General features: G+C 40.3%; 1 protein-coding gene across 4 annotated transcripts in view; it reads right to left on the bottom strand.

The window, feature by feature from the left end:
• Positions 1–27,095, bottom strand: part of RhoGAP71E (Rho GTPase activating protein at 71E) — a 99,327-nt gene that overhangs the window by 21,046 nt on the left and 51,186 nt on the right. For 3 of the 4 annotated variants that reach the window (XM_080268584.1, XM_080268582.1, XM_080268583.1), the window contains 4 exons: positions 12,133–12,295; positions 9,790–9,867; positions 5,963–6,189; positions 2,132–2,251 (listed from right to left, as the gene is read on the bottom strand). In XM_080268584.1, the coding sequence (XP_080124710.1) occupies positions 2,132–2,251; positions 5,963–6,189; positions 9,790–9,867; positions 12,133–12,295 (588 nt within the window). The remainder of the gene's footprint in view (positions 1–2,131; positions 2,252–5,962; positions 6,190–9,789; positions 9,868–12,132; positions 12,296–27,095) is intronic. The other variant, XM_080268585.1, reaches the window with a different exon arrangement.

Raw genomic sequence — 27,095 nt, 5'->3', positions numbered from 1 at the left:
GCTTAGGAACGCGATTCGCGTGACTGTGCTTCTTTGTAACAAACTACATGGAACACGAATTGCGTGACTGTGCCTGGGAGGGTTAAAAATAATGCCTCCGAGCGAGCTATGGATGGAGCAAAAGAATGCTGGGACATTTGTGAGGCTGGATTACAGAGGTCTTGCTATGGTTAAAGCTGATGCAACTTCATCAAACTGCCTCACCAAGAACCACTCCAGTGCTCTGAGTATCCTTGTTAACACTTTTGCTGCTATGGATACATTTTTGGTCTTTGTTCACACTAATATCTGATGATTTGATTCAGATCATGGACACACAAGCAGTTAAAAGGCAACAGATTATTTCAAATGGTCTCTTTACTGTTACTGAGGTAAGTATTACATTCAGCATAACACAAGATGATGAGGGAAATGATAGCAGACCTAGAATTCAGTATCCTCTTAATTAATCCTTTTATGATGCTGGTCCAGTAAGTCAGACAACCCTCAACTCCCTTCATGTCCCCTCAAAGGAGGATGGTGAACTGCTGAGGGGGAACTTTAGTGTGCAGTCCACTGGGTTCACTGTAACATCAATATAGCTGGCCCAGTTTTAAGACTGTCCCTCAACTTCCATCCAGTTCCCCAAAATGAAGATGGTGAACGGCAGAAGATAACTTGCAGTCCACTGGGTTCACATGCATATAAAACATGGGGCCACACCAATGACAACAAAAGCATTAGAATGCATATATGCTTTTAATTCAGACAAACATCAGATAATGTGGTTCCAATAACAGAACTCCAAGCAGTCGAAGTGTCAACAAATCAACTTCCAAACTAAACCTGATCTCCAATCTCCTGGCCTTGTCTAAGTAAACCAAATGACAGTAAATGCAAATAATAAAACACACACATACAACACAACACAGGTTACAAAACACAAGAGCCAGGCAGCATAAAAGTCACAAGGGACTGCGTTTAGTGGTGTCACGGGAGTAAAGACATTATTTTGGACACTGGTGAAGAATAGGAGCTTACCACGGGAGACAATACCAACTAAAATCAATAAAGGAATCATTTGGAGACAAGCTGAGTATATCTACTGTAAGTTGATGTGTTAAGAATTATGTATCCCAGACAATTTATCTATTTATCTATCTATACCTGTTGATCTATCTACTGCATAAAGATGATCACAAGCATTTATTCCACACATAGTTTCTCTTATTGAACTGGTTCATGGAAAGTTCACTAGGTTGTCATATGAACTCAAAAGAAAAATTAAAAAGAAGTGTAGTGTTAAAATTAGTAAGAAGTAGAACCTCAACCCTCGTCGATGGTACTGTGCTCAGAGAGATATGTTGTTTACTGTGGCCAATACAAGATAATACTGGTCAGGTGAAGTAAGTAGCCATCAAAGGGCTCACAATAATGTGAGAAGTTTTAAGTCTTTTTCTTCCAAGTACTTGTGATCATCTGAGTAATGCCTTTTCTTGCAATGAAACAAAACAAAAACTATAGGATGTGCAGTGTACTAGTTATGTGGCAGTCTAAAGCTGCATGCTACAGTTGTTCCTGCATAATTTATACATCCAGCCTATATGTGTCTTGCAACTATAAGACCAAAACTAAGTCTGATCATTATACCGCAGTTTCCTCAGTGACCAAATTTAATGGCAGAACTTACATTAAACAGCTATGCCTCTACAATGATAAGTGTGATAATATCAAATGCTGAAATGCTGAAATGTTTACTTGTTTCAGGTCAGGTTTCTATGATGTAAGTGGGATGACCAGGGTGATAGTGAGGCACTGCATGCCAGGGAAAAGAAATACAACACAACCCAGGAAGGACAAACAACACAGACAGACAACAAAAGAGGGGTAGAAGTACAAATAAAAATAATAACTGTACAAATCAGCCCACAAAACAACCCAAGACAATGTGGTAGTAACTAAAGTGAGGGAAGAGACAGGGTGCAGGGTAGAATAACCCGAGAAAAAACTAAGCTATTCCCAGCAAGACTTGCACAACAAAACCCGAGACAGGCAGATAGGAGCAACTAATCAAAAGAGGTCCTAGGTGCAACGTGTGTCTGTCTGCTGTACGACAGACAGGTGGCGCAGGCGTGTGTTGACCCGGGCTGACCTGGGGGAGGTAGGAGAGGCTCTTGGTGCTCTCGGCGTATCGGTTGACCTGCCTGAGTTCGTCCAAGGTCATTCGCAGCGCCGAGTGAGAGGAACTGCTGCTGCTGTCCTGCCCGCTGCCCTGCGACACAGCACCCACCCCTCAATTCCATCCATCAGTGTCACCAAACAGTGCCAACCCCTCCCTACATTCATCCCTACCTGGCCACCATACAACATACTAGATGCCACACTTATGCAAATTCGATGCCAACACAAACAACTCTAACATACAGTCATCCTTCAGTATCAACATACATCAGCTCAAATCACCCTCATTCTTTCTCAGAAAACATGTGCATTATTGTATACAACACCCACACTCATAATCCACACACAAAAAAATACAGTGGGGTACTACTCAGCATGGTTAACTCCTTTTGGTCACTGTCTCTGCAATCAAGAATCCACACTGCCAGGCCCTTTAAAAACCTTACACTTACTCTGGTCCCTGCAATCTTCACTCTCTAACAGGTCGCCCTTCCCAGCAGAATACTGTCAAGTTCTCCAGTTACTTTTCTCCCTTAAAGTGATCCCGCTTTCATTTCACAATTCATTTTGTCATGTTTAAAGAATAATCACCCACTTGATGTAGTGCTGCTCTCGGGTGACTGCCCTTTCCTTTCTTCCTCTTCTGTCTTTCTTTTCTTCAGTCTTTCCTTGTCTACTAGTGACTCTACACTGAGTGACAAGCCAAATGGTTTCATGTACAACAGGAAACCATTTACAACACTAGGAGGTAACCATACAACCAAATTATGGTGCCTGGTGGTTTAGTGGGTAATTACGGTGCTCCAATTGGATTAAGCCTATGCAGGTTTACATCCAAGGGGTGGTTGGGGTTTACTGCTTATGTAACGCCACTCAGGGATGAGTGAGGCTGGTCACTCTCATCATAAATGTCAGGACCAACTTGCCTAGCCCAGGACTTCTATGGTCCTCATGGGGCAACACAGGATTAGATGATGAATGGTGAATGAATAAAGAATAATACTTCCAGATATTCAAAACTATCAACCTCCTCAAAAACTTCACCTTCTATCTTAACTCAATTATTCATCCTACTTTCTCTTCTCTAATATAAACACTTCTCACACCAAGCTGCATACGTTCTTCCTATGGTGTGGAGGACCCTTCAATATTAACAGAGGCAACACTTCCCTACACTGCTTCCATCAACTTCCAACTCCAGCCTCAGGTGCCTTTCCAACCCATCCCCAAGCACAGATCATATCAACTAGACAACAGAATTAATTTACACACTCCAAAGACATATCCCAGCACTGAGAAGGCTTACAAACATGAACCAAATGGAAGTCTTCACTTTCTTTTAGTTCTAGGACCTGTGGGCATACATATTTGGGCTGCATGAACTTGCAATCATATTTTTTTCATATAATTATTTTTGGTACTCTGTCCCTTCAGAAGTACGATGATGAGAGCACAATAAATGGAACAATTTACTTCTGACAAAAAAGCATTTCACAACCAATGAAAGCTCAGTCAGCTGGTCACATGTAAACACTGTGGTCACATATTCATTTTGGATGGGTGAACAGTTTTATAACTTCCATTTTTCTTATCATCTTTGTAAGTTTTGTATTCGCTGTGAGTATTCCTCCTGGTATCGATCAGAACCCACTTATGCAATAGTTTTTTTTTTTTTTTTTTTTTTTTTTTTTTTAAATATAAATAACATGGTACTGAAACCTGGGTCTCCATACAATGCTACACAGATTGATTATTAGGCACATCAACTCAACACACAGCAGTAACCCCACTGTATTATCTATGAACAATCAACATTCTGATGTGCTCAAGTCACATCCAAACTGCCCAATCATCACATCCACACTACCCACAAAACTAACAATGCCAACAACACAAGTAGGAACAAATTCGCTCAACATGCACAGTTTTGCTGAATTGTATCACTTTATGAGTGTATCAGCCTTCACAGTTTTGCTGAATTGTATCACTTTATGAGTGTATCAGCAAAACACACCATCTTATTATTATTATTTTTTTTTAGTAATAATGTAAACATTTTCTTAGAATGAACACGAAAATACTACTCTTCAGAGGTATAGGTTCATAATCAGTTCACTTCTAAATGCAGCCTCCTTCAAACACACTGTTTCAAGGGTATTGATATGTTACTGCATATCTTACAACTCATATCCAGGTTTTTACACTGTCTAGGTATTATCGATAACAAGCAAACAGTCAAAACTTCACTTATATATATGAATGTTTCTTCTTCAATAACTCCTCTCAGGAAATCATTCAATTTATACTCAATACCTTAAGATAGAAGAAATCAACCTACACAGGCAAACACTGATAAAATAAAATACACACACATACACACGCCTCCACACTAAGCTTGTGAAACACACCAAAGGTCAGGAGTTGCCTATGTTAGTCATCTACCTCTACAACACTTACAATAGATACAAAGTGGGCGTGAGGCTGATGTTGTACATTTAAACCTGAGATTGTGAAAGAGAAGGCAATCCCCAAACATATGAGAGCAATTTTTAGCATACTAGTGGGCTTGAAACATAACTAGCTTGCATTTCTCAACATGTAATGTGGTCAGCAGTGACACAATATGATCAGATTCCTTTCTTCCTTTTTTAATGTGCTCAAAAAATTCACCATCTCAACCCTAATCTTCACCTGAGAAATGGGACAAGGTTAAGATCTAAAAATGAAGATAAAAAGCAAAAAAAGAACTGACAAACAGTATACCTAGTGAAATTACTCCCCCTCCCTTCTCTCCAAAATCCCAGCTCCACAAGGCAAACAAATAATTAATGATATAAACAAATCTGGAGGGCTGCCTTCCCCTAAGCAATCTCAGTTTTGAAAATACAACTGTTGGACACTCCACAATAGTCAGGTAAAAGCTCAGGAGATGTGAGTACCATGCTGCTCTGATGATTAATGTAAAAAAGCTGCAAGGTTAAGCACTGTGGGGGGAAAAGGGGAAAAAAGAAAAAAAAAGCTGTCCAAAGAAATCATGGACTCATACAAATGCTAAGTCAACTGATATTTTTGCATTTCAAGTGCCAGAATATTCAAACTGTGCATAGATAAATGTTTCAATAAATGGCACAGAAGTGAATAAGTTAAAAAATACATCGTGCCTTATCATTCTATATACATTATAAATTAAATTAGCTCCTACTCATACTAATGACATAATCAACAATATTATGACACCATTAAATCTGCATTATATTTACCCTTAATTTATCTATCTTTTCTTACCAACACAATGTAATCTCTCCCACAGCAAATTTAGCTGCAGCAATACTATCTACTCATGTCACTGTGAGTTAAATATCAAAACAACCAAACTGCTCTAAACTATGTCCATCTAACTAACTTGCTGATGCCTTGCTTCCTCCCTAGAACCCCCCCTCCCCCCAAAAATTACTCTGTATTTCTGTGATATTGCAAAGCCTAATCAATTATTAAATTACAAACAAAATAATCTCCAATTGCTGTGTACATGTCAAATGCACCATGCAAGTCTGAAACATACATATACGAGACACTGTTCCCATGTAATCTCCAATAGTGTTTAACCTCACCTATTACTGTGCAATCTGACTACACCTGACTCAACCAAATATCTAACAGTCCTGCCCAAGTTACCCAATCTTACCCATCCCTTGTTATCCAACCTTACCCATTCTTCATCACCCAACCTTACCTATCCTTCATCACTTACCCTTAACTGGCCTTTGTTACCTGACCCCACTTAGCCTGCCCCTACACTAACCTTGTAGAGTCCGTTCTCCTCAAGTGATATGGAGAGGCGTGTGCATGACTCCCTCAGGTTATTCTCCGGTACTCCCATCATGACCGCCCCTGCCCCACCCACCTCCCCGCCCGCCTCCCCACTTGCCGGACCTGCTCCCGCCCCACTGGTAAGGCCCCCACTGCTGCTGCTCTCTGGGATGTGGATCAGTGCCGGGGTGGACTGTGACTCCTCCTGCCCTGCCATGGCTGTTGGGAAGCACAAAGAAAACAAGAATAATTATATATGGACTCTAATTGGGATGTAAAAAAAAAAATAAATAAATAAATGCACTGTACTTGGGGTGTCATTTTATAGAAATGTATATATATATATCTATCTATCTATCTATATATACATTTGTATATATATACACTACATATATATATATACTGTATATGTAGTGTATATATATATATATATATATATATATATATATATATATATATGTATATATCTTTAGTGGAAAAGTTTCTAGAGAAGGGAAAGAAGTTGTATGCGGCCTTCAAGGATTTGGAGAAAGCATATGACAGGGTGGATAGGCAAGAATTGTGGAAAGTATTAAGAATATATGGAGTAGATGGGAAGTTGTTGAATGCTGTGAAGAGTATGTATGAGGGTGTTAAGGCTACAGTGCATGTGGATAGTGAACTAAGTGAATTTTTCTCTTTGGAGGTTGGGGGTTGAAACAGGGATGTGTCATGTCTCCATGGTTGTTCAGTCTGTATATGGATGGGGTTATAAAAGAGATACAAGGTAGGCAGTGGATGTAGGAGTGGCCCTAATGAGAGAGGGCAGTGTTTGGAAACTCCCTGTACTGTTGTTTGCAGATGATACTGTGTTGTTAAGCGAAGACGAAGGGGAGCTGCATGGCTTGGTAGATGAGTTTGGGAGAGTGTGTAAGAAACGGAATCTAAAGGTGAATGTAGGGAAGAGTAAAGTTATGCTCTTCAAGAGAGGTGAAGTCAGTGAATGTACAGTGAGGATGGATGATGGGGAAATGGAAAATGTATGTACGTTTTAAGTACTTGGGTAGTGTGATGAGTAAGGATGGAAGTTTGGAGGGTGAAGTGCTTGAAAGGGTACAACAAGGAAGAAAGGTTGCTGGTTCCTTGAAGGCAGTGATAAGAAACAGGGAAGTGAGCATGGAAGTGAAAAAGTTATTACATGATAGTATTGTGATACCAACTCTAACGTATGGAAGTGAAGCTTGGACATTGTTGGAAGGACAGAAGTCAAAAGTGAGAGCAGTGGAAATGAGTTATTTGAGAGGAGCCTGGGAGTCACATGGAGAGACAGACTGACGAATGAGGATATAAAGGAGCATTGTGGTGTGGATGTGATAGGAAGCGTTGGGAGAAACACACTGAGCTGGTTTGGCCATGTGGAGAGGAGGGAGAGTGAGAGCCTAACAAGGAGAGTGTATGGGAGTGAGGTGGAGGGGGAGAGAGGGAGGGGAAGGCCAAGGATGAGATGGAGGGAATGGAGTGGAGAGGTATATGAGAAAGGGGTGTGTGAACTGGGAGCAGGCCAGTGACATGGTGGGGGACAGGGTGACGTGGAGGCGATTTGTTTGTGCCCACCCTGTATAAGGGATTAAGGCATCTGGCAATATATATATATATATATATATATATATATATATATATCCCATTGGAGCCCAGTGTCCCGAGTACTGGACAGAACTGGGATTTTTCAAGTCTTTATAAAGTAGGGAACCCACGGCTAGGGACCTATGAGCTTCGCGACTATGAGCCGATAGGCGGAGGGCGGTACACTTGGTACCCTCCCAGTGCAATGCCTCGCCCAGCACCCCTGGGATCGAATGGGATATATATATATATATATATATATATATATATATATTATATGGAACATAACAGTCTTGGCTCAACTTGAACCTGAAGAAAACTGTTATAACTTCATAACAAATATTCATCTCAGTACAGTAAGGGAGAAAGGGAATATTTTTAAGGTCCTGGTTTATTTTCCTTGGTAAGCAGCTACAGTACTTTACCAGGAATAAGACAACTAGTTTTTAAACATATAAAGGGAAATAAATGGCACCAAACCTATTCAACTTTGTAAAGACATCAATAGGAAGGGCGAAATACAGTTAATGTCCTGGGTAGTTCTCTTTCATAAACACCTACTCCAGTTTATTAAGGATGGGACACTGACTAAGCTAAACACATAAATGGAAATATCTGCTGGAAATTACACTGAACACACTACCTGTAATGACATCTAAAAGCAGTGCTAACATCACTGAAAGGCTTCTTTGGGGAACAATGGGTGGACAGGAGGGTGGGAGACAATTATCTTAGTTTATTTCTTAAGCAAACTATCATGGAAGGGATGGAACACATACTACCTATACACTTAAACACAAAACATACTCCATATTACCAGTTGTTATCCCCAACAGCATCATTTCAGGTTAGAGTACATACTGACAGCACTGGTATCATAATTATTCTTCTCAAGTACCTAAGCATCAACACTATGGGGAGACTGAGATACGTTGACAGTATCAGTGAGTATTTATGGTATATCAAGTACCTCCATTTCCTTGGGGGAAGCAGCCTAGGTATATAGATAGAGAAAGTATCTCAGTACTAAATTACATCAAAGAACCATCAGCTTTGTCCCTTGTAGTCATCATTAATGGACGTTAAACCAGGTTCACATGACTGAGTGCTTTTGTCTCTCTTGGTGTTGTCATTCTGCACATGCAGAACCAGTGCTTCTCACTCTCTGCCTTACTGGGGTGTCGGCAGTGTGGTATAGTGAGTGAGGCGATAAATAATACTAACCAACAACAGTTTATGTAAGGAACTGTTCCCTATTTAACTCGGTGCTTTCAATGGGCTTACTAGTCCTCTAAGCCTACTTTGTACCCTGCATACCATGCTGTATAATGCAGTACTTGCGCTTACAAGAGTACAAGTGATAGGTACAGCACAGTACTGTACATCATACTCAACCATTCACCTTCAAAGCACACGTGAATACAGCTCTCAGCCTATGGAACTGCAGTCCATCATGCACTGCCTAAGGCCCTATATTTTTACACTAATCTGCATGACATCCATGTACTGCAGAAGCCAACCCAACTACTGCCCTCTGGTGCACTGGTGAGAAAATGTACAATGACTTACAATGTGCAGGAAGCATCAGCACATGAAACACACATAACAGCTTTATTGCAGCCATGGCTTATATACACACTTATAACCAGAGATGTACACTTACACATATACACAAATACACACACACACACACACACACAAATAACCATGCAAACATATACACACACACACACACACACACACACACACACACATACACTACATACATAAATACAGTACATACATAAACATACATCTCATCCCCCCATTCTCTCTCTTGTGGATATTAATTTTACCTTTAACCTCAAAATGGTATTCAGACATGCGCAATAACATCTTAACATACTGTACATGCTGATCTAGTTTGCTTATTATTTTTCTTTCTGAACATTACAATCTTTCATACAATCAGACTTCCACATTCCACTTAAGTAGCTTACTTAAGGTCTGGGCAGTGTAATACAGATATTCAGACTGCCTTATTAGCACCCAGACACACTGCCTGGGAGAAAACAGAAGAACAGGGACAGCAGAATCAACAGCCAAGGCAGGGAAGGACAGGCCAATAGCAAGCTATCCATCCACTAGGTTACACAGCAGCCACAGAAACACAACACCACCAAAACAGCCTAGATGTAAGGACAGGCTGTTTGGCAGAGTTTAGACATGTTAGACTACCTTCGAGGTTGAACCTGAGACCCCAGCGCTCCGATTCATACTGAAGCCAGGTCTTTTCTGCTTCAAGTGAGAGCTGGCCTTCAGAGAGAAGGTGCAGGAGGGAAGAGGGGAAGGAGTACAAGGTCAGCGCATTAGTAAGTCTCACCTCTATACACCAACTCGCATTAATTTTGCCTCCTTTATCTTTCTGTCTGTCCTCAACCAAGTAATTTCTCCTATTGCAAGGTTAGCCAAGTATACACTGGCCTGGTATAGCACTAACAGAGTTATTAATCACATCAGATACTAGCATAAAGAATTAAGCACATTCAGCCATTATTCTTTCACAACAATGAGCTACACTTTTCAGCCAGCTGTAGGTTTAGGGCAACTGGTTAGTGCTTGTACATTGAGGTGCTGGTACTTCAGGCAAATTCTAACTCACTTTCATTCCCCAACCTCATTTCCTAAAATGTGCTACATGTTTGTCTGACAACACTTCAGTCCTGGTATTACAGTATTTAGCCCTGCTGCTTCACTGCATCACTTTACTGCACCCCATCAGGGAGGTCAGCTGAAGCAATGTGTGATCCTGAAAGAGTTAGTACATGAACATTCTCTTGATGAGTCACTAACAACTCATTTTACTGCAATAACTTCAACTCCTTGAAGCAAAAGGGACTTCACTGCATTAGTAAAACAAACCACTTACTATGCTGGGTGGTAACCATACAACCAAACTATGGTGCCTGGTGGTTTAGTGGGTAATTAAGGTTCTCCAACCAGATTGTGCCTCTGCAGGTTTATATCCAAGGGATGGTTGGGGTTTATTGCTCATGTAATGCCACTCAGGGATGTGTGAGGCTGCTCACTCATCTAAAATGTCAGGATCAAGTTGCCTAGCCCCGGGCTCCTACACTTCATGGCATTCTTCTTAACTTCTGCACTGACAAGTTTCAGTTTGGGTGCAGGATATACCAATGAAGATCAGATCTTCAAGTGGCTTGCAGAATTTGTCAAAGTTAAATTACTGTAATCACATTATATAGCATATCTATCTATCTATATATATATATATATATATATATATATATATATATATATATATATGTATCATCATCATCATCATCATCAGCCGTTGAGGTCCACTGCAGGACCGGCCTATCTCTACCAAAGCAGGAACAATACAGCCAATGTATCTCTACCTAGTGGCTTAGGCTGTCTGGCAGAGACTGTTTGTAGGGTGAGAAGTGCTTGTGAATGTGACTGTAGTGTTGTAGTGGCTTTGGATGTGTGTGTAGTCTGTGAACCAAGTGTAATCGGCCCGCCTTAAGCCGACTGGGTGCAAGCATACTAGTATGCGACACTGGTTCAACCACAGCACCCCTTGTGTCCGCCAAGTAGCAAGTGGCTTGGTGAACGCTTCCCAAAGTTTTTACAACTCTGGCGGGAGGTGCCTGCACTCACCAGCGTGCGAAATGCACACTCTACCACTGTACCAGAGGCTCCTACTGGTATATTTTTTTTTTCATTATTTAACCTCACAACAGTATGTACTGGCTGATCATTCCTTGACAACACTAAACTGTGACATGAAAGAGGTTTCCGCTAAGCTGAACAAACTTACCTGGCGGAAGGAAGAATACCATAAAAAAAGGCAGGACCATACTGCATTACATTCACACGAACCACACCCACACCATGACAAGCTCCATGAAACTCCTAACACAAAGGAACTGGGATCATATCAGACATAACACTCATCAACACAGCTGCAACATCCACCACATTTACCAGTGCTACAAAATCTAATAAGTGAACCTGACCAAAAGTTATAATGTCAAAGCTGTTCAGTTAATAAGACAATATATTAGTACAGTACAAAAAACTTCTTTGGGAAAACTGTAAACCCCTATTACTTAAAATGCCAAAATTAATGGGCATTTATGATATACAACAGGAATATATATTTATTAATCAACTGTGAAAATGTACCACACAAACATTAAACTCATGGTTATACATTATCTTACAACCACACAATCAGCAGAGTCCAGTGAGAATCAGAGATATGTTGCAATAAATCATCATAACTTGATGTTTCCATTACTGTAAAGAAGTGGGCAGAGATGAGAGGCAGAAAGTGGAAAGAATGAAGGTATAAGTACATGTATGCATCAAGAGTACACCTGGTGGGAAAGGTAATATAACTACTGAGTCTAATATTACACACACACCCACCCACACATGCACGTACGCATGTGCGCACGCACGCACGCACGCACACACACACACACACACACACACACACACACACATACACACACACAAAATGGCAGCAAAACACCATATGTGTATACTCACGGGCAACAAGGCTGTCCGGGGGGTACCTGAAGGCGAATATCCAGTCTTCTTCTACCTTGAGGATGCGGCCGGTGATGCGAGCGTAGTACTCATAGTTGGAACGACCAAAGAGGTTGCTCACCCCGAAGTTGTCAATCAGAAACTGCATGATCTGAGTGGCAACCTAATGGGTGGGGAGGGAGAGGATGGGAGAAAGGGAAAGGAGTGGGAAAGAAGAGAGAGGAAGGGAGGAGAAGAGGGAAGAGGATGCAGAGATAAGCAGGTAAAGTAAGGGGAAAGAGGAGGGAGAAATGGGTGAGGGGAAAAGAAGACAGATGAGAAAGAAATGAAAGATAGAGAGAGAGAGAGAGAGAGAGAGAGAGAGAGAGAAAAGAGGGAAGTGAAAAGAATGGGGGGAGATGAGGAGGAAGAGATGGAAGGAAGGAAGAAAGACATTAGGGTGTAATGGGAGAATGAAGGGGAGAAAAAGGAAGGGAAGGAAAGAAAAAAAACATGGATAAAGAAAGTGAGAAGATGAAGAAATGGGAAAAGAGGAGGTGAAGAGGAAGAAATGAGCAGAAAGGATAATGAGAGAAGGAGGTAACAACAGGAAGCAATGGAAGAGGAAGAAATAGGGGAAAGGAAGAGATGAAGAAGATGAGGGGGAGGGGAAGGAATGGGAAGGATGAAGAAATTAGGAAGAAGAGTGAATGAGGAGGAAGAAATGGGGGATGAGAGACAGGAGATGTGTGAGTTACGACAGGAGGGAAAAATCAAGAGAATGGGAAGGGAGGATATAAGGAGAGAAAGCACAAAATAGTAGGATGAGAAGACATAAATACAGAGGAAGGAGGAGAAGAAGACAGAAGGGCAACACAAACATAAAGATGATGACAGACCAAAATTATGGAAATAAATGGAAAAAGAAGAACACAGTAAATAAAAGAGGGACACAAGAGGAATAGAACAAATATAGGGTAGATATGTTAGGATATAAAGGACAGGGATTGAATGAGAGTAGATAGGTTTACAAGGGAAAAGGGAAAAAAAGAAAGGGAAAGAGGCAGGAAGAGAAACCTCAGTTAAATGGTCTGATGGTAAGTAATAAATCAAAACTATAGCATCTACCAACTAAGATACTCTTACTGCTATGTATAAAATCATCAAGTTTTATAAACTAACTCTTCTAACTCATGAGACCTAAACTTCCTTAACACCTAAAAGTACCACTACATAATTTTTTATGGGCTACACTATGTATGCTTTATTTTGAAATTAGTATACATTACAGCTGGCATATACTTTAAGATGTTAGAAAAACTGGTTAATTTTGAAATCTTATTATCAAAATTAGTATGAACATAATGAATCCATTACCTTCAGATGACAATACAGGTATATTACAATAAAATTAAATGCAAAACTAACTAGTTTATATATACGGATGAGCTGTAAAAGCTAAGAAAAGCTACCACATGTAGTACACACTACGGCAAAAATCTCTACCCAAAAGCACAGCCAATCATGCAGTAAGTTATATGCTGAAGCTAAAAAAATTGGTGCTTCTTGTATTAACACCTAAAGAGAAAAAAGTACTGGAAATGCACAAAATAAATACTCAGAGTAACTCCAACTAGACAGGAAAGTCATAAAAATTCAATACACTTGTGAGAATAACTGCAAGAAATGATAACAAAGGGAAATACCAACACTTTGGAGACCTCAACCATCAATACAAGTTCTTCAAGGCAAAGTATCACTCACAAAGGTGTGTGGGGCCAAGAAAACATAAGGAGGGAGGCAACAGTGAACTATTACTGCTGGTGTGGCAGTTGCAGAAAAAACAGTGCATGCTAGATACTGGGACACTGGTAGGGTTGAGGGGCACACCAAAGGGACAGTGAGAGAGAGTGGCATGATGCAACACCGAGACAGATAATGAAGAACCCTCCATCACCACACAGAAACTACCCTATAGTACTAACAGGATTACATAGCTTTACAATTTACAACTTCTGTCAACATTCCAATGTCGAGAAGACAACACTATACAGCATACAGTTTTATTTCCAGCTTTACTCAACATCAAAATGAGTGTGGATTCTGGCATTTTCTCATGGTTAATAAGTAGCCCTGTGAAAATGGAGGGCTTACAGGATATCAATGAGAGTAGGAGGGGTTAAAGCACTGGGAAGTGGGTGAGAGCAGTATGGGTGGCTGCGTGGGTGGGTGGGTAAATGGGTGGGGCATGGGGCGGTTCAGGGAGCAGCGGTCAGTATGATATGGGAAGGTCACAAACTTAAACACCATTACAAACTCCCTCGTACCCACACTAGATCAGAATGAGTCTTTGCCTAGAGTTATGAGCCTCATTCTAGTAGTGGGGATGCCAGGGAGAGTAGTGAATGCAATTATAGTTCATGACTGCACATACAAGTGAAGTGAGAAGTGTCATAACAAACCCACAGGGTAAAAAGAAGCATGTTTAACCATGGGGGTCTGCAGATACTCATACTGAGAGTTACGGGACGCTATGACAACAGGAGAAGCAAACCTAAGGACTAACAAGTGTAGACATGAGTAAACCCGCCAAGTTAAGAGGTACCTTAATATGCTCTTCCTGCATTAGAGTTGCCAGGATGTAAAGGTAAAAGACATCTAAGGCAAGAGGCAGTTATATGAGATGGTATTAGGTCATCAGTTTTCAAATACATCTCAGTTCAGCATCCTGTCACCAGAAAACTCATAATTCTGACGATGAACTATCCAAAGAAGAAACTGATTTTTCTTTTTTGTTATGCACAGACTGCTGCTGTTGTTGCACAAACCTGGTCCAGCTAGCAAAGCAGACCTGTCAACCATAGGTAAGCACCTACTGCTGTTCAGCCATCCAACAGATACAATACAGTACATAAACTGAGCAGGAATTCAATACTCCCTTGTGGTAAGACAGCACCTCATCATGGCTGATCCAGGGTCCTTTCCACAATGAGGTGCAGGGAAATATAAGGAAGTTTTGCTCCTGGTTGGACACTGCAGCCGCTCCATGCAGGGTGCACAGCACCACTACATGTAGGTTCCTCATCAGTGCCTTGTTTAGCATAGAAGATGTGAATAACTGAGAATTTTATTACTTTCCCCCCTTATCAAAAGACCATCTTACTTTATATGGAACACCAGTCATCTTACTATCAAAATGCTAGTTTAAATCTAGCTTGACAAATACAAGAAAAAGAAAAAACTTAAAAGCACACTTAAAATGTAATGAATTTATCTCTGCAGGAAAAAATAATAACATCCATTCCCACATTGCTCCCTTTAAGGAATAAAGGTGTAGGGTCTCAAGGCTAGTACAGTACAGTATATACCTGAGCAGGTAATCAGTCCCTTGGTGGCATTACATGACTGCAAAACCTGAAGTTTTCTCATGTGCATGATAAGGCTGCCACTCCAACTAACATAGTGTAAACATAAAACCAAAGCTGCAAGTTTATAAGAATGTGGGGGAGAATGTAAAGATTCCTACAGCACCACAGCACTGGTCAGGGTATTACTGCAGTAGCTGATACAGCATAACCTGCGGGGTGAGGGGTGTAGTACAGAATGTAGTTAGTGTATTACTAACTCCAGCAACTACAGGCCTATATCTCAATGGCAATGAAAACTCCTTGGCACCTCTTCCTTAGTGTTACATTTGAATTTGTTTTCATGAACTGTAAGCCACAGCTTTTCAAAAATAAACTTGTTTGATTATTAAGATATTTATGTGATATGTACAAAAATGCATAAGTATGGAAGCCGTCTATCCTACAAGAATACCGTCCCCTTATCTATCTGCGAGGGATAATATGGAAATGGATGTTACAATCTTTTACTGGTGTACAGGAGTGCTGTTCACATCATTTCTTTATATTGTTCACACGACCACCAGATAAAGTTATTCAGGTTAACCTCTGCAGCACTCCAGTGACACTACATACCACAGGCCTACATCTCCAAACATCTTTATTTAGATTACAATATGACCTAAGCTGTTGAAGGATATACCTGTACAGTACAGCACAGTACTGTTGCTGCTTGTTATTAATACAGTAACCCCTCTGTATGTGTAAGCTCCAAGTGCACAGACAAAAAAGTGGTACCAAGGACACTGTATGCACAGAAAATGCATTCTGATTGTGTGGTATATTATTCATATGCCATCCATGATCGCTGAAACCACTTGCACAGTTACTGTAGCTTTTTTCCCTACGTTTTTACTCCTTTAAATCTCTGTAATGTGACTGTTCTGTATCTTCTTTACATCTATATGCCTTTAGGAGGCATATCTGTACCCCCATTGGAGTCACAGAGGGTTGTTTGTAGCCAAGCTGGTTTAATTAACACATTATATTTTTATAATGGGCTACAGATCTTGGGTACATGGATTCTGAGTGTGCTGAAACATAGGTTAAGCTTTATCTGCACATATGGTGGAGCCAATGTACGGTTAATAGTGTTATGGTTACCTATGCTATAAGTGATATAGTTCTCTTCTTGTTTTCAATGTTATTACAGTTATCTAGGTAATTTATGCCTTCAATGATGTTACTGTTACTCATGTCATTACTACTGTTGCTATTGTTATAATTCTGTTAATGCTGTCAGTGTCAACATTTTCTAAGCAACTTCTGTTTTCAGTGTTATTACTGTTATCTGTCATGACTGGTATCAATGCTGTCTCTTTTCTATCAATGCTGTCTATTTTCTCAATGTAATATCTGTTATTTATCACTGTTGTTAGTATTACTGCATCAACATTACAGTATTACTGCCTAAACTTCAACTACAAATAATATTTTCCACATAATGATATAGTTATAATTTCTTTCAAGGGAGGTAAAAGATGGGTGTATTTAGTGATGGGGATACATGAAGAGAATGAGAGACTGACCTCCAGTGAATGTGAGCAAAATGGAGGAGTGAAGGAACAGAAACAAAGGATGAGATGGAGGGTTAGGGTGGAGAGATATATGAATGAGGGTGGTCTGAGCTGGAGCGAGGCAAGCTGAAGGCAGACAGGATGAAAGAATGATATGGAAATGATATGTTCCAGACCACTCCCACCAGGATTAAGGTGGCTGGCTACAGATGGATGGATAGTGTGTTCTCTTCATTTGACTGCCTTCACTATGTACAACACCTAACCTCCTGAATATAAAATGACAACCTCAACTTCAATACTGTTACCCCAAAAAGAGTATGTAATCAATACCTCTTTCAGTATATTGACATCATCTACTTCACTCCTGTTATCCCAGAGAGGCTTTCCATAGTAAGTGTCTTCATTAACACCCTTTAAGTTTGCTAAGCCATTCACCCAAAAGCTTTCTCAGCTATGAAAAATGATCATACCTGTTTCAATTTCTTCTGAAAGATAACATCAATAGAAAGTAGACCTTAAACCCCACTTTTGGTTAACTGAAAGATGTCTTTCATACCCAAACACACAGTAATGTCTTCACTTCCACTTTCCCATATTTACTGTACCGTATAACATATTCTCTCTCATATACACAAACACAAAATTCTAAAAAACATAATTTTAAAGGCCAACAGCTATATGTCTGAATATCTTCTTTACAACTGACACTGTTCATAATGTGATGTCAGTCACATGTCAGAATAATAACAAACCATGTCTGGCCATGCAGTAAGCATGGAATAATTACTGAGAACAATGGTGAGGCTATGTTGATCAAACAGCTGTATCAATAGACAAGACCAGGGTAGTGTTTCATTTCACAGATACCCTCCTGAAAAAATAAGGACAAAAGAGAGATATCCCTCATCAGAGAAAGACAACAGGTGAAAATGATAACACAATACTGGCAAGAAGCAAAGGTAGTGCAGCTCCACTACTTGTTTGGCTATAGTGTATGCCAGATTCCTTGTCTTGGAGATATTCTATGACTGCAATTTTTAAACATAATTTTGCAATATGTCTACATCAGCTAATGGATGCTGCATACAACTGGTGATCCAGTTTTATGCTGCGCTCTCCCCAATCGAGATGCTAAGGTAATGCCCCTCATTAGATGACTGTTGAAGAGTAAAGCATTTTGGAATAAAATACCTTTCCTTGTCATCAACAATGGTTTTAATGTGTAAACAAACATATAACTTTCAGTCGATATCATATGCTCCCAACGGACCAAACCACTGTGGCTAGGTTCAATAACATTACTGTATTTATTATGAATAACTTCTGAATAGCTTGTAATAATATGTTTAAAGACTGTTAATGAACATTTAATACCGTATATAGTTTAATACCTTCCTTTCGTTTACCTTCCAGTTATAATAGTATGAGTGCAAATAGTGATTAGTTAAGTTGCTCTTGCTATATATTGCCAATTTCTTGTTGCAGCCACCTAAAGCAAGGCTGATGAATCAAGTGCTGGGTGAAAATTTATTAGGTGGTCATAATTACAATATTAAAGTACTGTACATCATGTGGCCAGAAAATGCTACTTTTTCAAGAAATTTGTGCTCTGGGATGCTGTCTGAATTAAGATCATCAACTGCTTTGCATAACTATATATACTGGGACGCATTTTTGTCCGCACGGCATTGCAAATATATTTTGATGGCTTAATACCATCAATCATGTGGCTGTCCATACTCAATTTTCCAATAACTACATCTTTGTGACCTCTCGCTTCTATTACGGTAATTTCACCCAAACCAGATACTCATGTACCCTGCAAGGAGCAGGACTTAGTGGCCATGGAATCCTCTTACTAGTAATATACTGGGCTGTACATATATAATCACTGAGATTCAAGTAAGCCACATCACTCTAAATAAATTACATTAACGCAATCATTTCTCTCATCTTCGTAGACAAAATATAACTGATATTTACCATTACAACAAAACAAAATAATCATAATGCCAGGAAAACATCAATAACACTCATTCTACTTCCCTTTCCCAGTTACCACAACTTAGGGAAAGCACTCCAGGGAATTAACAAATGGTTACAGAAAAATATGTGATCCAAACACAGCACAACCACACACACTCATCCATTTCCACACTCAGTGCCATTATACTGTACTCTTATCACAAACACATCAGATATTGGTATCATCTTGAAAACACTCACAATCAAATCCAATAGCTTTTCAAATCTACAGGAAGGTAGCTGGATGTAAAAATTGATGTGAATAATCTGCAGTTTCTTAGCCATTCTTACAATGAACTGTCACCAACTAACGTACTGTACTAAACTATGCCTACCACAAATAATTCATAATACAAAATTAATCTGGTAGAGTAGAACTAATTCCAAAGACTTAACAAAGCTTTACTATTCTCTAAAAACTACACTCAATCCTCATAAACCGCATGTTTATAAACCACGGATTCATAATCCGCAGCAAAGTGGCTGTCAGACTGCCAGCACCCTGAAACCGCTGTTAAGTCACGAAAATCGTGGATCTAGGCACCGAAGTGGGCCTTTTCCGAGGAGAATCGTAAACCGAGGCATTCAATTTGATAACCGTGACCCAACAACCAATCACCACCCATCCCTGGTGGCAAGTGTGTATACTAATGCCGCCATGTTGTTGTTGTTCTGCCTGCCGACCCGCACAGTACAGAGCATCACCGTGCGGTACGAGAGCTACCTGCCTTTTTTGGTGCACATTCCCCCCACCTCCTACCTTCCATGGCCCCTCCCGAACCCCCGAAGAAGCGCTCTAAGCCCTGTGGCATCAAGAAGCAGCCACCGTTGTCGTACAGTCGACGTTTGGAGCTCATTTGTCGTGTTGAGAAGCGAGAGAAGTTTGCAAGCCTGGCGAAAGAATATGAGAGGAACGAGTCGACCATAAGGACGATCTACAAAACCAGGGAGAAACCAAAACAAAACCAGGCAGACTTTGAGGGCTTCCTGAGGGAGGCTGAAGAGCTGGAGAAGGGAGAACAGCATGAGGGAGCACCCCCACCTCATGCTGAGAGGTTCTAAGTTCTTCCCAACACCACCCCACTTCATTCACTTAAGCAATATCGTCATAGGATTAAGGTGGGATCCCTTAACCTTGCTTATTTCTATTAAATACATGCACTGAATATTCCTAAATTTGTATGTTTGTGTTTGATGGTGCCTAGATAGGTGTAGGTAGGGTGCTTTGGGGAGTGGTTGGCCAAAGTCCAGATCCTAATTAATTTTTCACATAAGAGTTATTTATAAACCGCGGAATTTGTAATCCGCGGCAGTGGTCCAGACCCAAATTGCCGCGGTTTACGAGGATTGAGTGTACTGGGATTTTAACTCCTCCAGTCCAGTGATGTATATATACTGTATAGTAGTACTTTTCAGCTCACTCTTGCCACATCCAGATGATTACATTAAACTCAGGAGAGACTTTTCAAACTGGGGGGTTAGAGTTAGCCTTCATTAACTCCTTCACTGCTATGTATTAATTTCTTGATTACTATGGATTTCTCCAAAACTGAAAAACAATTAATACAGAGCTATTATACCAATTCACTGAACTGAGATTAACACCTTCAGCTCAAGGATGCCATCTTTATGTCACTCTTCTTAGTTCCGGAAAATTTTCTTCAACTTAGGAGAGGCTTTTTGAATGGATGTAGATAGATATTGCCATCAGTAAACCCTGCACTATATGAGATCTTCCCAGAGTTGTGTAAAATCATCTAGTGATGCAGTGACTGAAATTTAAAGTCTTAATTGAACCAAAGTTAAACAAGTTCAAAATAAAGAAACTGTGCAAATATTTAGTATGGCAATTGTTTTGGAAGGAGGTAAAGAAGGTAAGGCAGTGTGAAAGGGGTAACAGTAGAAGAGTGAAAGATAGGAATAATAGATAGTTGGTGGAGAAGACAGAGAAACTGAGGAGATGGAAGGAACACTTTGAGGATTTGTTGAATGTAGAGAGTGAGAGCAGTGCAAGTATAAGTGGTTGGGGAATGGCTGGGAGAAGAAGAGATGAGAGGAGGGAGGAAGAGATCAGTAGGGTGGAAGTGGTGGAAGCAATGAAGAAGATAAAGATGGGAAAGGACCCAGGAAATGTTGGAGTGTGTGGTGAAATGCTGAGGTAGGCAGGTGAGATTGTAGCGGAGTGGATGTGGAAGTTATGTAGATTGGCTTGGCAAGGGGGAAGGGTTCCGGAGGACTGGAGATCAGGTGTGATTTTTCTTTGTACAAGGCAAGAGGGGAGAGAAAAGTGTGTGGTAACCATAGGGGTATTTGCCTTCTCAGTGAGACTGGAAAAATATATGGTGGAGTACTCATTGATAAGGTTAGGCATATAACAGAGGAGCTAGCTGGAGAAGAACAGGGGGGATTTAGGAAGGGAAAAGGGTATGTAGATCAGATATTTGTTCTAAGATGTTTAGTGGAGAAGTATCTAGAGAACTGAAAGAAAGTGTATGCTGCCTTCATGGACTTGGAGAAAGCTTATGACAGAACAGATAGACAAGGTATGTGGAAGGTATTGAGAATACATGGAGTGCAGGGGAAATTGTTGAGTGCTGTGAAGAGTGTGTGTGAGAGAGCTGGGGCTGTGGTGTGAGTGGATGGTGAGCTGAGTTCTTTGATCTCAATGTGGGACTGAAACAGGGTTGTGTGATGTCTCCATGGCTGTTTAATATATACTTGGATGGGATTGTAAAGGAGGTGCAGGGTAGGGCAGTGGATGTGGGGGTGGCTCTAATGAATGAGGGTGAGATTTGGAAGATTCCGGTGTTGTTGTTTGCTGATGATGCAGTATTGTTAAATGAAGATGAATGGGAGCTGCAAGGTTTGGTGAATGAATTTGGGACAGTGTGTAGGAAGAGGAATCTGAAAGTTAATGTAAACAAGAGTAAAGTTATGGTGTTTGAGAGGAATGAAGTCACAGAATGCACAGTGAGGTTGGATGGTGAGGATATGGAGAATGTGAGTGCATTCAAGTACTTGGGAAGTGTGATGAGTAAGGATGGAACGCTGGGGGATGAAGTGCGTGAAAGGGTACAGCAGGAAGGAAGGTTGTTGGTTCACTGAAAGCAGTGATGAGAAATAGGGAGGTGAGTATGGAAGTTAAGAAGTCACTGCATGGTAGTATTGTGATCCCTACCCTGACGTATGGAAGCGAATGATGGACCTTGCTAGAGGGGAACAAGTCAAGAGTGAGAGCAGTGGAAATGAGCTACTCAAGAGGAGCATGTGGAGTGACATGGAGGGACAGGTTGATGAATGAAGAAGTGAAAGAACATTGTGGGGTGGATGTGGATGTGGTTGAGATTAGGAGAAATACACTGAGGTGGTTTGGACATATGGAGAGAATGGAGAATGAAAGACTGACTAAGAGGGTGTATGTGGGTGAGGTGGAGGGCAGGAAAGGATGCAGAAGACCGAGGATGAGGTGGAGGGATGGACTTGAGAAGTATATGAGGGAGGGGGGAGTGAGCTGGGGGAGGGTAGTCAAATGGTGGGTGACAGAGCGACTTGGAGGCATTTTGTCTGCAGCCACCCTCTGCGGGATTAGGGCATCGGGCTAAAGATAGATAGATAGATAGATAGACAGCAATGGTTCCTGAAAAGTCCCCATATGAGAACTTCCTTTGCTCCAAAAATGAACCACTGATTCTGGTGACATTTTTACATTTTATTCAGGCTTCCATAATACAATTTAATTCAACTCAGGAAGGATCTCTTGCAGTGAAGGAGTTAAGGAAGGGTATATCCAACTCTTCCAGTTTAAAAGTCTTTCCTAAGCAGAATATAACTGTTTGAAAACAGCAAGAATTAAATAGAAAATGCATCATTAGACTGAAGAGGTTAAAACTTGTAAAGGCCTGACTACAGTATGCAAAAAAAAAAAAAAAAAATCTGCTGGTGTTGCCCCTTACAAAACAAAACTGGTTGAGAAAGGACAATGCTTCAGTTTAATATATTTCTACGGCATCTGCCAATTCAGTAGTAGAGACTTGATGATAAAGAGAAACAAGCAACTTTCCCTTTATTGGTGTGTCCAATGCCAATGTACAATCACATACAAAAGTCTCTTCCACAAGCCAAGGAACCATTGTACGAGCCCACATTATACAGATAAACTTTAACTGACAAAGCATTTACAGTAATCAAACATAGCAGTTTAATGGACTAAAACTTAGGGGATTTAGATATTCACTAAGGCTGGATGGTGGAAGGAACTTTTGTGTACGACAGAACATGATTAACCTCCGCAATTTGTGTGGCTTATTGATCCCAGGTATTACTATACACTTTTCCCTCTAACCTGGCCTAAAACTGCCATCTTGCCATCTTGAATGCTGAGTTGCAAAAAAAGATTAACACTTAAATTTGATACTGTCCATGAAGAAGACTTATAGAAGAGATATACAGCCATAGTACTGTATTCTTCTGCCAATGAGCTATGTGAAATAAGGTGGTGGAACTATAGGATATCCATGTGCTTTAAACCAATCACACAAGTCACAGGGGTCTGGTGCTGGCAAATGCTTGAGGGGCGAGACACATCAAAGTGGTGAAACTTTTCCCATCTCTGTTTACTACTGGGTCTGTTCAGTAAGAGTAGTACAAGACAGAAGGAAGCACAGTATGGAAGCTTGAGATGTAGAGGAAAGATATATGGAAAAAAAAGAAACACTAAAAGAGTCCTCATGGAAGAAAATTTATGAAAGCAACGTATGTAAAAATGATGCATATACAGGATGAAAAAGAATAATGATATGGGAGAATTTGGGTACTGACAAATGATGACAGAATAAAAGAGTACAAAGGAAAGCAGCATTGGTAGTAGGGGTTGTTGCCCAAGGTTCACTTGAAATGTGAACCTGGTGGGCTGCAGGCTGAAAGTGCTCCATTTCTTGCAGTGCAACAAACTCCTTTTGCTGGTTGGGAGGGAGTTAAGGGATGTTTGTAAAACCAGACAGAGAAGCCACTTGGTTATATCAGTGCCACCACTTGAAGGCATCCCTATCTGGCACCACAATGAAGAGCAAACAGCAAGCAGTATCCAGGTCTTTTTGTGACTGTTGTTCTGAGAGAGAAACAAGAGTTGCAGAAAAACAGGAAAAAAAAAAATACAGTATAGGGATAGGCAAATAATTATAACAGGAAAATTCTGAAACTTAAAAAAAAAAAATAATAAAAAAAATATAAAAGCATCTGATATAACTACAATGAAACTGAAAAAGCATAATAAGATGTTGTAAAAAGGAGAAGGGAAGCCGGAAGATATGGCAATTAATAGTGAAATGCAGCAAGGTACAGCAATTTTTTGAAATGACGCAAAATGATAACAGAAAAACAAATGAAGTGAGGCAGGAAGAGGTGGCAATGAGGGATGATGCAGAGGTGAAATGAGAATGTGAAGAAGGTCGGAGATGAGAAAATTAAAGATGTGTGAAAAGCAGAAAGAAGAGCAGAGAAAAATGCAGAGAAACAAATGGAGGTGGACAAAGGCATGTCATGCACTGAAGGAGATGGGGGGGGGTTCCACTCATTAAACATCCTTGGTTCACAAAGCTAAACAGGAGGAAAGTGAGTGAAAAGCAGAAAACAGAAAGAACAGAGGAAGAACAATACAATTTTTCAGGTACTCTATCAAAAATCCTTAGCTCAGAACGATGAAATGGGAGAGAGTAGATGAAAAATAAAACAGAAAATAGAAAAATATAGGCTAAAAAAATATATATATACATATATAACAATACAGAAAAACAATAGTATGATTCTGCAGGTTCCCCTCTCAAAAACTGTGATAATATTTGGAATAATTTAGGCACTAAGAAGGAGTATTTCATGACAGCTCCTCCCCCACTCCCCCAAAAAAATCTAAATATCCCCCTCGTAGAAGGCAAATCCAAAAATGATGAAATTACAGTAAGCAATGGATATGAAGTGAGGGGAAAAAAAGTGATGGAAATGAAAAATGAGAAGTAGCATAGAAGGAACGATAATAGAAATTGGAAAGGAGAGAAAAGAGGGAAAATGTGAACCAAGAGAAGAGAGGATGGTGAGGAAGAGGAGTGGGAAAAAGCAAAAGGAGAAGCAAAGAAGCCTGAATGGAAGAAGGGAAGAAAAGCTAAGAGACGGTAAAAAAAAAAAAAGATAATGACAATAATAATAATAATAATAAAAAAATAATAATAATAATAATAATGAAAAAGGAGAAATCAAAAGTGAAGGAGAGAAAGATAGGCAATTACTACTGTAATATGGGAGAAAGATTTGACAAAACACTGCTTCCCTATGTACTGAAAGGAAGAATGCCCGAATATGAGGTATCCAGAAATAAAGGATATGGAGGTGATGAAGAGAGAATGGGAAAGAGTAACGGAGAAATGTAAATAATAAGGGAGAAAGCAAGGGCCTAGAAGAATGCTTGAATAAGAGGAAGAACCATGACACAAAGACAGAGGAAGAGGTGATGGGAAGGTGAGGAGGAGATAAGGTGCACAGTGAGGATGGAGTACAATTTACAATGAAAATGAAGAAAGCAAAGAATGACTGTACAAGGAGAAAAAACACTTAAGAACTAGACCCTCAGAAAGAGGAATAGTAGAATGTGACAATAGGAAAATGCAAACAGCGAATGATGGGGAAAAAAAAAAAAGGTGATTACCAAAGCAATGGAGCAGAATCACACTCAGTAAGGAGTCCAATGAGGAATAATACCAGAGAAAGAGACCCAGAGAAAGTGGAGGAAGAGGAGAATAAGGAGCAGGAGGAGGAACAGGAAGAAGTGGTGATGAGAGGGCAACGTTACGAAGACGGGAGATAAGGGAGGGAGGGAAGGGCTACACAGAGGTACACATCCAACACACGAAGGGAAGACATCAACCATCAGCCGGGGTGGGTACAGTAAAGGAGGTACTTACATCAACCTTGGCCTAAATTCGTCCCAGGGAATTTACGGGGCACAAAAAAAAAAAAAAAAAAAAGTGAAAAAAAAAAATAAATAACAGAGTGGGCGTTTCAGAAGTCCAACACAAACGGCTCTACTACCAAAACTCGTAAACGAACTTTGGAGGGAGCAGGGGAGCATGTTGGTGGCAGGGTGGTGGGCAGGTTGGTGGGCAGGTTGGTGGCTGGTGGTGGGGGGAGAGGAGGGAGGGGGGGGGCCAAGGGGGTCACATAACTAACAACACAGCTTAGGTTACTTACAATGGCTATTTAATAATCTGTAGCCTGAGTCACGTGGGACTTTCTGCAAGCCTACAGCAACACAGAATATGGAATGTGTTAAAGGCAGAGTCCCAACCCACTCTGAGGTTGGATTAGTTTTATCTTCTAATTAGCCACACAAAAACAAACTTTTTTTTTTTTTCTTTGAGCAGTGTGATGTGGAAGTCATGCCGGCAGTTAACCCCATGCACAGTCAATCACTACAAAATGAGAAAATGACACAGGCAAAAAGAGTCCCTTATGTGTGGTAAGTATAAAATGACAACCAAAGTATCTTTTCTGCGTGGTTAGCAGCTTCCAACCACTTAGTACATTCCAAGTCAAAATTGCACTCAGCCACTAATCACTCCTTTCCACACATATCCACACTCCCTCGCTATAATTCCATCAGCTGTAATTATAGTTCACTCCAAATCAAAATTATAGCAACAAGTGTTGGAGTTTACCCCTTCAATCTACTTTTTTTTTTCCTGCATTCCTGGACAATTTCATTCAGCTTGCATCAGACCTGTTGTAGTAATGGGGTTAATGAAGACTATCAAACTCATTCACGAAATCTCTCTCTACAGTGAACTCTCAAATTTGGCAAGTAATAGGTGTAAGAAAAACCTTGCCAAACTAGAATTTGCCAAATCTGAACTGAATAACTAACGAGAAAAAAATAAATTGGTTCTGAGCATGCATGACTGGACTGATTTTCCACCTATACTGTATTACAATACAGTATTACTGGGTGTAAATTATGTGATTAACACACATAACATGATTCAATTTATTT

This window comes from Coenobita brevimanus, chromosome 28 (genome assembly GCF_032717465.1).
Source record: "Coenobita brevimanus isolate Jiangsu-jjx chromosome 28, ASM3271746v2, whole genome shotgun sequence".
Lineage (NCBI taxonomy): Eukaryota > Metazoa > Arthropoda > Malacostraca > Decapoda > Coenobitidae > Coenobita > Coenobita brevimanus.
Note: the sequence above shows the minus strand (reverse complement) of the source record. Positions and strands in the feature narration are given on the sequence as shown.